This window comes from Diabrotica undecimpunctata, chromosome 9, assembly GCF_040954645.1.
Source record: "Diabrotica undecimpunctata isolate CICGRU chromosome 9, icDiaUnde3, whole genome shotgun sequence".
Lineage (NCBI taxonomy): Eukaryota > Metazoa > Arthropoda > Insecta > Coleoptera > Chrysomelidae > Diabrotica > Diabrotica undecimpunctata.
In genome coordinates, this window is record NC_092811.1 from 118,375,728 (window position 1) to 118,388,434 (window position 12,707).

The following is a 12,707-nucleotide window of genomic DNA, read 5'->3' on the forward strand; positions in this document are numbered from 1 at the left end:
TACACGAACGATTACGAAAATGTACCTGATGAAATAAAATTCAAAAGTAAGAAAAAATTTGAGGACAAAATTTTGGTATGATGTGCAATTTCTGAGGCTGGCTTTATCTCACAGCCCTACATTGGTGTTGTTCGAGGCGAAGCCTTAAACCCAAATATTTATATTCAAAGATATCTCTCTAAATTGCTTCAGTTTGTGAACACACATCATGCAAATGATCAAATAGTCTTTTGGCCAGATCTTGCTTCATGTCATTACGCGAGGATCACAAGGGACTGGTACGAAACTAACAACATTACCTTTGTACCGAAAGCAGACAATCCCCCCAACCTACTTCAGGCTCGTCCAATTGAAGAGTTCTGGGCAATATTAAGTCGGAAAGTCTATAATAACGGATGGGAAGCACAAAATCAGGAACAGTTAAGACGCCGCATATATACAAAAATTAGAGAAATTGACGCCGAGGTCGTCCAAAGGATGATGCAACGTGTCAGGGGAATTATTAGGCAAATCGAAAATAATGGTCCCTTGTCTGTCGTTTGAATTTTGATTTATAGTAAGGATAGTTAAGTTAAATTGTTGAATAATTTAATAAAAATATAAGATTATTGTGGTCAGAGTTATATGCTTTTGAAATTTTCCCAAAACTTTAGGACCATACGTTATGTAGCATGAGATACTACAAAAAGACTCATCTAGGGATTCATCAATTTTTTAGTGGAAATATTTTTAAATAAACAACCAAAACGTCAAACTTAATATTTTGCTCATATCTTATAAACATTTACAATAACTCCGTATAATTTAGTTCAAATTAAATGGCTAAAAAATATTTGGAAAGCTGGTTAAAAACACAACTTTTAAAATAAAAAAAAAATGTTCTAGGGCCCTTAGGAATCAAGATAGCCCGTTTTTTTTATATCACTGTTTCGTTAATTATCAACATTAAGGGCTGAAATTAACCAATCTTTTATAAGAAAAGTCAAAGTTTTTAACAAAACTTTTAGCAAACAAAATTATTAAGAATCGTTTAAATAGGAGTGTTGTAAACAAAGCGTACTTTGCGTTACAACTAGAGTAAAAGAAGTGAGGGTAACATACCGAAGTGTCAGCCGCGCTTTTCAAAAAATCCAACATCATCATCATCGTTCTGGCTTTACAACCCTGCGTGGTTCCTGGCCTCCTCAAGAATTTCTCTCCAGTAGTCCCTATCCATCGCCTTTCTCCGCCAAGCACGTATTCCCAATTTCAAAGCACGTGTTGTTCGTGTGTATCAAGGTATAAAAAAATGCTTATTAAAAGGTTAAAACTTTTATTTTAAAGAAGATCTTTTCGGAACTGAATCATTCCATCATCAGTTTAATAAAAAGTTGTTAAAAACATTGTTTGGCCACAGAAAAACATTGGAAGGACATCAGTAACAAAAACAATCCTCATGGAATTTACAAAGGTAAATGCAATAGACTGTTAACTTCGTTAATTAATAAAAACTAAAAATGGGGGCATCTTACATGACCCCCAGAGCTGGTGAGATTTTATCGACTTACATTACCTCTGATCTGTGCTGGAGTCTAGGGCTAAGTCACCACGAACACCACGTGCTTTGTATTCAACAGGTATACTAGATACTCCTGGATATCTCCACTTCATGGTTTTGTTCCAGTTTCACTTTTTATTCCCAAGGAACTTTGTTCTGGGTTTTCCTCTTCTTCTCTTTCCAATGGGTCTATCAAGGAGCGTTTTTCTAGATGGTTCATTTTGTTCCATCCGCATTACATGCCCTATCCACCTCAGACGTCTTATCTTAATATGTTTTGCGATATCAATTTCCTGGTATATTCTATACAGTTCGAAATTGTATCGTCTTCTCCACACTCCATTGTCATTCACTGCTCCATAGATTCGCCTTAGTACATTTCTTTCGAAACATCCTAACATCTTCTTCTTTTGGTGCTTATTCGTTTCGAATATTGGCGATCATTCTGGCTATAACTATTTTATTAACTGATGCTTTAAATAGATTAGTTGTTGTTGTGGAGAACCATTTCCTCAGGTTTTTTACCCATGATATTATTCTTCTCCCAATTCCTCGCTTTCCGAATACTTTGTCTTGAAGGATTATTTTCAGTAATCTGTATTTAGTGCCGTTTCTCATTATGTGCCCGAGATATTCTAACTTTCTCTTTTTAATCATATACATCACTTCTCTTTCTTTCCCCATTCTTCGTAGTACAGTCTCGTTGGTTATTTTGTCCGTCGATGATATCCTTAGGATTCTTCTGTATAGCCACATCTCGAAGGATTCAAGTTTTTTTCTCCATCCTCAGGTCTCTGAACCATATGTTAAGACTGGGCGTATTATTGTTTTGTAGAGTTTTATTTTTGTATTTCTCAATATAATTTTGGATTTAAGGAGAAGATTCAGCCCTGATGTATGTAAATTTTGATGTCTAGTCTAACAGTAGTAGTACTTCATAAGAAAAAGGGAAAAAGTAAAAGAAGTGGTGTCATTTGCAATGTCCAGGAATGACATTTACTCTTAACCTCACAACTCACAGTGGACCGACACACGTGGCTTTTAAACTGTTTTTAATTGTCTTTTCTTATGCGTTAGTGTATAGAATAATTTGTCAATTTGGTCTTTTACACCATGTATTTTTTAATATTTGTGAGTAGAACATCCACGAAAGCACGAAAGACAAATCTCAATAACGTAAGTTCTAAAACCTTTACACCTTTTAATATATGTTTCGAGGATGCTGTACTAACAGTCGCACTTTATTTCAGTTTTTTTCCTGATGATGAAAATAAACATTTTCGAAAGCTTGAAACTCAGTTAAAAGAATACACTTATTTAACCGCTGCTTATCCCAATAAACCTCAAAGCTATATATATAAACATCATAGTGAGTGATAAGAAGTGTTCACTTCAAAGTGAAAAATCGATAATAAGAACGTTAACTGTAACAGTTAACGATGAACAGAAACTAGTGGTGAAGGTCGAGACTCAACTAAACTAGAAGTGTAGTACCACTGATGACGATGACCATAAGGGAAGAAACGGGCAAAAATTGTAAAGTTGGTATCACTCCAAAAGCGGTGGCATTAGTGATATATTTCTTCCTAGTTTTCTCCCTAGACGATTTTGATCTGCTATTCTTTTTAATTTGTTCACAGACAGAATATTATCGTATTTTTAGGTTTTTTTCAATAAACATTATATTAAATATATCTATTTTTATCGATATTCATAACCTGGTATCAATGATCTAATAAATTTCCAAAAGATAAGTAACTGCTTCAGGTTGCTGCTGAGATAATTCACCTGCCTTTGATTTGTTTAATACTGATATTACAAACAAATATATTTCACGGTGTGTTCTATCACAACTGTGGGTCAGTTAAGTTTGGCCTATTCGTAGTGAATTAAATATGACTTGCTAATGTCTTGTACTGCACTAATAAACTTTCTTAGCGAACAGGGATTGCACTAAAGTGGCATTAATTTCATAAATAATTTCTACTGGGAACAAACAGTATCCCTAAGAAGTGAAGATAAGCTAACCAACAGTATTCTTATAAGAAGAGGTGTGAGACTGCATACTTTCTCAAACTCTCTTTAACATGGAATAAGGGAAGATATTTCAAAACGCACTAGAGGACATTCGAGAAGGCATAAAGGTTAATGGGAGGTTCGTGAATAATATTAGAAAAGAAGATGACACTATTATATTAGTTAGCAGTCAAGAGGAACTCGAAAATGGCATAAAGGTTAATGGGAGGTTCGTGAATACTATTAGAAAAGAAGATGACACTATTATACTAGTTAGCAGTCAAGAGGAACTCGAAAATCTCATTGACGTACAAGGGAAGAGGATGCTTTTGAGTTGAAAATAAACAATAAAATTACAACATGTACACAATATGAGGATTTGAATCCAGAAACAGAAATATTTTGCAGAATTGAAAACACAAAAAGTGCATTTCTCATAATGAAGCATTCCCAATTCAAAATTGTCACCTGTCAGAATTGAAAAGTCAGCTGTCAAATTAAGGCGCCTATTAATAAACATCTACAGGTTAAAATACCTCCTTATTTTTTAAAATAATCTTTTGAAAACGATTTCCAAATTGGAAATTGAAACGTCAAAAACAAACCCAAATTGTAACTTTATTACAAACAATTGTGGTTTAATCCCATATAAATACATTATTTAACTTAAACATGCCACAAGGAAACAGTTTTAGAACCTTTTTAAACTGTCTGAGCCGTTTAAAAATTTCAAGGGCTCAGTAAGAGGACAAAACAAAATTTAAACGGGGTAAGGTAAAACAAAAGAGGGTACGTATAAAAAAATTAATTTTTGAAATTAGTTAACACTAATGTAAGTCAGTTTAGTCAAGATTTGCGCTCAACAGTCGACATTCATAACGTTTTATTGACGTAATAGATTAATATAACTATTTTTAAGCGTTTTGTATGACTTCTAGCTATTACTTTATTAATATTTTGGACAAATAACAAACTTTGGACATTTTGCAATTTTATTGTTAATATCTTATACCAAAACAAACAACAGCATGGAAAATGAACGCAGGCAAAAGCTAAATAAAAATAAACAATAAAATATACCTTGTAGCGGGAGAAAAACGAAAAATCTCCACGATCTGGAAAATAGTTCTGCAAACCACCTTATGGAAAGGAAAATAATTTAAATTAAAATAATGAGCAACTGAACATAACGTCAAATTAAAAAACATAATCATGCGAACAAACAATAAAGATCTTCAAAAGTTTAGTTTCCTATATAATTTTTTTTTAATTGTGATCTTTACAAAATTCTCCAAATTTTTTGGTTTCTTTTTTTCTTTAGCGATAAGTACGAAAACTTTATATATAGCACATTGCATATTTTGTATAACTAGACCAGGCAGTATCTGTTTTGGGTTGGGTAAATTGTATATCGAGGGGTTTTTGACAAAACATCTTAAGCGACAAAAATTCCAAAAACAGGATTTTTGGCCTACGTGACACATACAGTATTCATTACCAATTTTATTGTTTCCTTTCAATCGTAAGAGCCGGATTTTTTGTACTATTTTTGTAAAATCATTTTGTGCCTTTAAAGGGTATGTTTTTATACTCTTTGTATAAAATTTGTAGAATATGGTAAGGAGTTATTGGATCGCGTTACTGGGAAAACAGCAAAAGGATGAAGAAATAAGAGAATACGATATTATGTTCGAAAATATTTCGCTACAGAACAATGATGACAACATTCAAAATCTCTCAGTTGAAATAACATTATCACAAAATGATTTGAATTGTTTGGCTAAGAATATTATATATATCCCAATTTTAATTCTTCTTCTTCTTCAGTGTCTTATCCGGTCCGGATGATGGCGACCATCAAGGCTATCATGGGTTTGTTGACTGCTCTGCGAAACAGCTCCGCGGAGGTCATCCCAAACCATTGTCGGACGTTTTTACACCACGAGATATGACGGCGTCCCGGTCCTCCCTGCCAAATACTTTCCCTTGCATAAAGAGTTGAAGAATTCGATATTTTTGTTCGTTCCGCATCACATGGCCGAGGTACTCAAGCTTACGTTGTTTCACTAAATTAAGCACTACTTCTTTTTCTTTTGTCATGCGCTGTAGGACCTCAACCTTGGTGACATGGTGCACATACGATATTTTTAGTATCCTCCTGTAGATCCACATCTCGAAGGCTTCATTCCGCTTTTCTGTGGCTTGCGTCAGTGTCTAGGCTTCAACTCCATATAGTAACACTGGAAGAATGTAGCACCTCACTATCCGCATTTTGATTCCCAAACTGAGATCGCTGCAGCACAGCAAGGATGTGCTCAAGTCCGTATGTTACGCTCACAGTCTCACTCGGTCTAGTAAAGCTTTTAGATCATTTAGACTGGTTGCTAGTAACACAGTGTCATCGGCGTAGCGGATATTATTGATGTATTCACCGTTCACTCGGATTCCCATCTCAGGTTTGTGACGGCTTCAGTAAAAATTTCCTCAGAGTATATATTGAAAAGAGTCGACGAGAGCACACAGCCTTGCCTTACTCCTCGCATGATCTTCACTTGGTCGGTCAGCTGGTCTTCGACCTTGACATGAGCACGCTGGTTCCAGTATAAATTCATGATGATCCGAATGTCCTTCTCATCCAATTTTACTCTTCGAGGACGGCGACCATCTTCTGGTGCTGACAACGGTCAAATGCCTTGGCGTAGTCAATGAAACAAATATAGACATTACAACTGACATCGCGGCATCTCTGAAGTAGGACTTGTAAGGCGAAAAGTGCTTTACGTGTACTCATGGAATTGCGGAATCCAAATTGCATTTCACCGATATTTTCTTCGAATTTCTTGTAAATTCAAGAAAAATCTTAAGTGCATGACTCATAAGGCTGATAGTTCGGAAATCTTCGCACGATTTCGCAGATCTTTTTTTTGGTAGTGTTAGAAATGTTGACAATAGTAATTCCTCTGGGATATTACCTGAATCGTATATGACGTTAAACAGTTCAGTTAACTCCTTCGTGCTCACTTCATTCATCACCTTAATAAGTTAAACGGGTATTTCGTCCGAACCTGTGGCCTTACCATTCTTAAACTGTTTTAAAGCTGCTTTCACCTCGCTTTCTAGTATTGACGGCCCTGTCATACAATTTATTTTTGGAAGGTTACCTCAGTAGTCCCAGAAAAGTTCTTCGATGTACATTTTCCAGGTCATCAACTTCTCTCCTTACCTGTCGTCGCCAGGTTCCCGTCTTTGTTTATGAGGAGGTGTGTGTTTCTCCTCTTGTATTGACCAGTGGCTTCTCGAATCTTTCGGTGGATATTGTCTCTTTGGCTCTTCGTATTTCTTTTTTAATTGTTTGGTTGATTTCTTGATATTTCTTCGCGCTCCTGTTTTTCATTAATCTCCTTTGGTCCATCATCTGCAAAATCAGTCATCCATTCTTTATTTTTTACTCTTGTTTTCTTTCCCAGAAGTTCTTTTCCCGCATTTAGCATGACGTCTTATATAACTCCGTTTTTGTTCTACACTCTGATGTTGTTGTTTAGCGGTTTCTAGTTTTTCTCTCATTACCAGTCTCTCGACCAGAGACATTAAGTTAAGACAATAGCACTTTACAGCGATAGTTGTTCTGGTCAAAATAAGAACAAGACAATGTTAACTATGTTATACATGTTTTTACAATCAGCAAGAACAATACAATACGTAAAAATTGTATTCCTTCTTCCAGGGCATACTTACATGCCCGTAGACTCTGTACATGCTACAAAAGAAAAATTTATTTCTAAAAGAATTGTTTGGGTACCTTCTGAATGGGCTACACTAATTTCTAATGCAAGAGTTTGGATTGCAAAATTATTTTGGGAAAACTACTAGGTCGATTGTGTTCAAATTTTGTTTACTGTTTCTTATATTAAAATGATTTTCTGGGCAAATTTTGACAGTTATATGTGGCTTTTAAATACCCGAAAAAGATTATTAAAAAAAACATTGATTTTTAACCCTTTTTTAATGATTTCAATTTTCAATCAAAAGAAAAATTTATTTCTAAAAGATTTGTTTGGGTACCTTCTGAATGGGCTACACTAATTTCTAATGCAAGAGTTTGGATTGCAAAATTATTTTGGGAAAACTACTAGGTCGATTGTGTTCAAATTTTGTTTACTGTTTCTTATATTAAAATGATTTTCTGGGCAAATTTTGACGGTTATATGTGGCTTTTAAATACCCGAAAAGATTATTAAAAAAAAAACATTGATTTTTGACCCTTTTTTAATGATTTCAATTTTCAAACAATTCTATCTTGTAGGAAATTTAAATGCAACACTTTTTTGTCGTCACAAAATTTTTCTAAAATGCATAGCTGATGAGATAAAAGCAACGAAAAGAAAAAAACAATTCAAAACAATTTTTCTAATTTTTTTCACAAACTGTTTAATAAAAAATTTAGCCCACCTTTTGTAGTATCCGCATAGTATAATTATCATTTTTAATACTATTTCGAAGCGATTAAAGCAAAAAATAGGATCATACACGATTTACCCAAATGAGAGTGTTTAAACATATATCGCCTGGCCTAAGCCTTCTACAATCATGATTGCACCATGTAATAAACATTCTTCCATATTTTTCAAAGAATTTGTCTAAACTAGTAGTTTTAGGAGGTTTAAACCAACAACTGGTATTAAATACAAAAATGAATATTTATAGCAAAAAGCTAAAGCATGTTCATGAAAAAACGGTTATTATGTTTTCATAAAACATCTTCTGTTCTAAAATTTTACAATGAAGAGAGGGAAAATCTAATACAACATATATGATAAAGTATAACCGGTTACCTGCTGAACTTGATTACACAGTAATACAACCAATTAAACGTCTGGAATTTTCTCTTTTACTAACCCCTTTCTCAGTTTCTATCTCCCTCCCCGTATGTCTTTCTCTTCACTTTTAAATACATACACGCACGCAATCATATGCGCACGCGTATAAACATAGCCGGTCATAAGCTACTCCTTCAAATTGCACCAATATACTTAACGCAGATACAATTAACAACAATTTTTTAGGCTAATGTGATGCCTCCAGAGGTTTTCGTCTCTATAATACTATGATAAAATCTTGTCCAACAGCAGGTCCTCTTTGATGTTGCTTGTTTTAGAATCATGCTCAAGTCTTAATACACCATTTGAATCGAGATGTAAAATGGATCATATCAGCCACTAAACGAAAAATCATAGACTAGCATAATAGCAGCAAAGGATATGCTGCTATAAACTCACAAATTTCGATTGCATAAAACCAGATTGGTTTGATGCTACTTATTTATAAAAGAAGTTTTTTATCTTGGATACTCCGCAGATTGGGACCCTCACTTAACCACTATAGCTTTTCGATTTTTAGGTCATCTGTTTTAATTTCTTGATTACATACTTGATTTCCATGTTAATCTAATGTCTATATGTGTACTTTATGGCTTTGTGCGTGTGGATTGATAAATTTCAATACATTTGGGATTCTGTAGTTTTAGACATCATTCTTTTCTTAGACTGAAGTTACTTGGACTCTCTTTGCTTCGTCCCCATTTGTATAAGCGTTCTATGAAACGCTATAGGATGGCTAAAGCCATTATTAGATTATCAGGCGACGCTAGTGTGGCGCTATCATCAGCAAAAGTTCCTGTAACTATATTTCTTTCTGTTGGTAGGCCTGTAGTGTATGTATATCACATAAAAAATAAAAAATTATCCGTGTCTGAAAATTAGGGACGAAAAATACACTTTGGTACACAAAATATACAAAAAAACAAGAGCCACAAAACAAAGAAACATATTTTTATGAAAACATAATAATTTCATTAAATGAAACACCCAAAGCAAATGTTTTTGTACTGAAATAGTCTTTCTACTTACTGCTCCTTTTCAGTTTAACTTCCTTTGCAAGCCGTCTGTCTATAGACGAAGATTCCGAACTATCCAAAGCCTCTGCGGAATCGGGAGTGTTTCCTGTTGAGTTGTTAGGAGACGATCCGTCGCTCAACAAACCGAGGTCACTAGATTTTCCTTCGGAATTCACCATAGACCAAGGTCTCGGCTTGGGAGCTATTGACGGACAACTTTTTAGCTGTTTCATCTGTTGCTTGATATTGTCACACTCTTCTAAAACAAGTAAAACAATTTTAGGAATAAAAAAAATAAAAAGATCTACATAGTGAATCAAAAGTCTGGAATGGCCTAATTATCTCTTAAATGGATGGTCCGAATTATACAAAAACAGGGATACACTTATTTTGCAATAAGAAGATTTGAAATTTGATGTTTGTAACGTTAAGTTAACAGTAAGGTATTTTCTCCAACAGCACTTTTGAGATGTGGATTTTGAGAAGACTACTTAAAATATCGTATGTGCATTTTAATTCTCATGCATAAAATTATTTTCTTACCTTTGGATCCATCGGAAGACATCCCTTTAGATAATGTACTTCCAGGTGAATGGTCGAAACTGGATTCTGCTGCAATGCTACCATCACTACTGTCTCTGGAAACTATGCTTTCGCCCGTCAGTCTTCTAGTCAATGGAGACGAAGTGGTGTCGTTGTTTTTCCTCAAAGACGAAGGAGAGAACTTTTCCAGATTGTCTATGGACCGAGATCTGGGTGTAGGTGTCATTAAACCTGAAATTATATGACTAAATGTTACATTTTCTATTTTGCACATATTTCTTAGTTTCTCTAGTCAGTAGACATCATAAACATTATTTTTTGGTAGTTTCTGCCTTTTTTCATTAAAGTAATAACATAATAAAAGTATTCACCTCTTAAAAGTGGCGAGTTCCTGCTCAATTTCGGAGTTTTGCGATCTTCGCTGAGAGTCGGCGATGAAAAATCGTGATTTGGACTTCCGGCAGTGTGGAACGAATGGCAATCATCCGATGTCGGTGTAACTGATCCAGGACGGAAGAAAGAATCCAAACCTTCGACCAAATCTTGAGACACCGAGTCTGTGGTGTCGGGAGGATTTACCACAGGTCGGGTGGGAGCTCTGGTCTTCGCTCTTCTGGGTCGACCTGTAAATTATTGATTAATAAATATATCTCCATGCGGCAAACGTAGCAATCAATCAAGAAAAAGTGCTTTATTTATTTAACCCTTTATTAGGTATCGTATCTTATATGATACATTGTATATAAATATTTATTTTAACCACATTTTGTATTTTTTCAGATACTACTTTGTTTTATTTCGTCCTTTGATATTCCTTTTTATTAAAAACTGGACTGGTGCTGCCACCTATGTAAGAGTAGTTTAATCAAATGTATTCGTGAATAAAATGAAAAGTCAACGGTGCACGATGGACAATAAATATCTTTTTATTTAGTTTTTAGTTAAAAGAATCTTTATTCATATTAACCCAATTGGAATTTCATGCCTTTTAAAATTACGTAAATGTAGAAATAACCTATATATTTTATGTAATCTATTACATACATATAGGAGCGGGAAAATTATATTTTATATGTTGTGTATCCTATTATCTATATTGGTAAATATCCAAAATACCGTGTGTCATTTTGTTTTGAAACTCACAATACAAATTTTTAAATTTGCCGCCATTTTTTTTACAGCTGGCGGCGTTGCGATGTCACCAAGACGTCAGTGGTGGCCGCCATTTTATAAAGTGGTCCCGTAGTAACATTACCCAACTACTCTAAGAAATGTTTTCGTTTTATTTCCTACAGGCTGTGAGAATGTCTTCGAGATTGTTAAGAAAGATATAAAGGAAACAAATTTCCATTGCGTAAAGAAATACAAATTGAAGGACGATCGGGTAGTCTTGGAAATGTGGACTGGATCTTGATGCAGCTTGATTTATAAAAGATGAAATGAATTATAAAAGATCATGAAAGGAATGACAGAAATAATTATACATAGGACATCATCACTACAGCAATCAACTGAAATATAAATTGTATTGTGAGTGAACAGCTAAAAAAACCCTGAGCAATCCCGACTTAAGCTGTCAAAGTATGGTAATAAATGAAATAGACGTAATGGTTTTTGTTTTGCGTTTATTGTATGTATTGTAGTGAATAAAAATGAACTAACCTTTGTTGAGGAAAATACCCTTGACTAGATGTTGTAATTGATGGCTGGTGTTGGGTAATTCGGTAACTGAGTCTTCTTCTTCGGAATTACCAGGAAGAGATGGTAACAGACTGGGTATGTCGTCAGCAGAGATGCCTTCTACGCTATCTACCACTGACTTAGGCCGTAGTTTTCGTCCGTGTAGACTCTTACGCTTTATGGAGAGATGTGGAGTAGCCTACAACGCATGTATGTGTTAAAACTATGTATTTTGTATGTAAAAAGAAAAACACATCTACATCGAATCCAACAATCATTCAGACTTTGCTTGTTTTTAAACCAAGGTATAACCAATGAATAGTATTTGTTTTTTTTTGCAATCTTGATAAGGTCACGTATATTTTATTCTGCATACACAGCACTTTATTTTAAAGAATTTCAAAAATTGTGCATTTAGTTCAAATAATAACCACTTCCACTCCTAGATTTGTTATTCCGCAACCAAGTATTAGAATAAAATTTGCCAAACTGTACAAGAAGATAGAAAGTTCTGAACGAATCGATAGGGCGGAAAGAGATAACACGGGATACAGAAATAGCAATGGAACCTATTTATCAAGCAACTAAACACTGAATACTTTTGTTTTCAACACTTCCATAAAATTTATTATCACTACAGCTGTTTCGGCAGAGTGCCTTTCTCAAGTAGGCTATTTTTGTTATGCGTCTAAGACTTAAGGGGTGTAGAGTTGTGTTATAGAGGAACGATAGTTCTCCTTTTATCGGAACGACCACATCGAGCATCATAGAGGTATCATAAGACAACTAACTCTCACGTATGGCTTCACGTGCCACACCCCGGGCAACTGCGTTGGTCTGCAGGCTAATCTAAGTGAGGGTAGCCAGATATTCCACCGAGCGACTGCCGGTATGAGCAATCCCCCGTTTACTGGCCAACAGCTTCTGGTGGAGGAGCTACTAAACGGAAGGGCACCGCTTTGTCACGGAGTTGGGAAACTGGTTTCAAAGGCGGAAGAACTGTGGAAGCGGTCAACGGCATAGAGATGAGGAAGAAAG

At 34.9% G+C, this 12,707-nt stretch overlaps 1 protein-coding gene across 3 annotated transcripts in view; it reads right to left on the minus strand.

Moving 5' to 3' along the window:
* Positions 1–12,707, minus strand: part of LRR (capping protein regulator and myosin 1 linker 1 leucine rich repeat protein) — a 68,519-nt gene that overhangs the window by 15,144 nt on the left and 40,668 nt on the right. For 2 of the 3 annotated variants that reach the window (XM_072544870.1, XM_072544871.1), the window contains 5 exons: positions 11,652–11,868; positions 10,361–10,612; positions 9,990–10,220; positions 9,460–9,705; positions 4,634–4,692 (listed from right to left, as the gene is read on the minus strand). In XM_072544870.1, coding sequence (XP_072400971.1) covers positions 4,634–4,692; positions 9,460–9,705; positions 9,990–10,220; positions 10,361–10,612; positions 11,652–11,868 — 1,005 coding nt within the window. The remainder of the gene's footprint in view (positions 1–4,633; positions 4,693–9,459; positions 9,706–9,989; positions 10,221–10,360; positions 10,613–11,651; positions 11,869–12,707) is intronic. The other variant, XM_072544872.1, reaches the window with a different exon arrangement.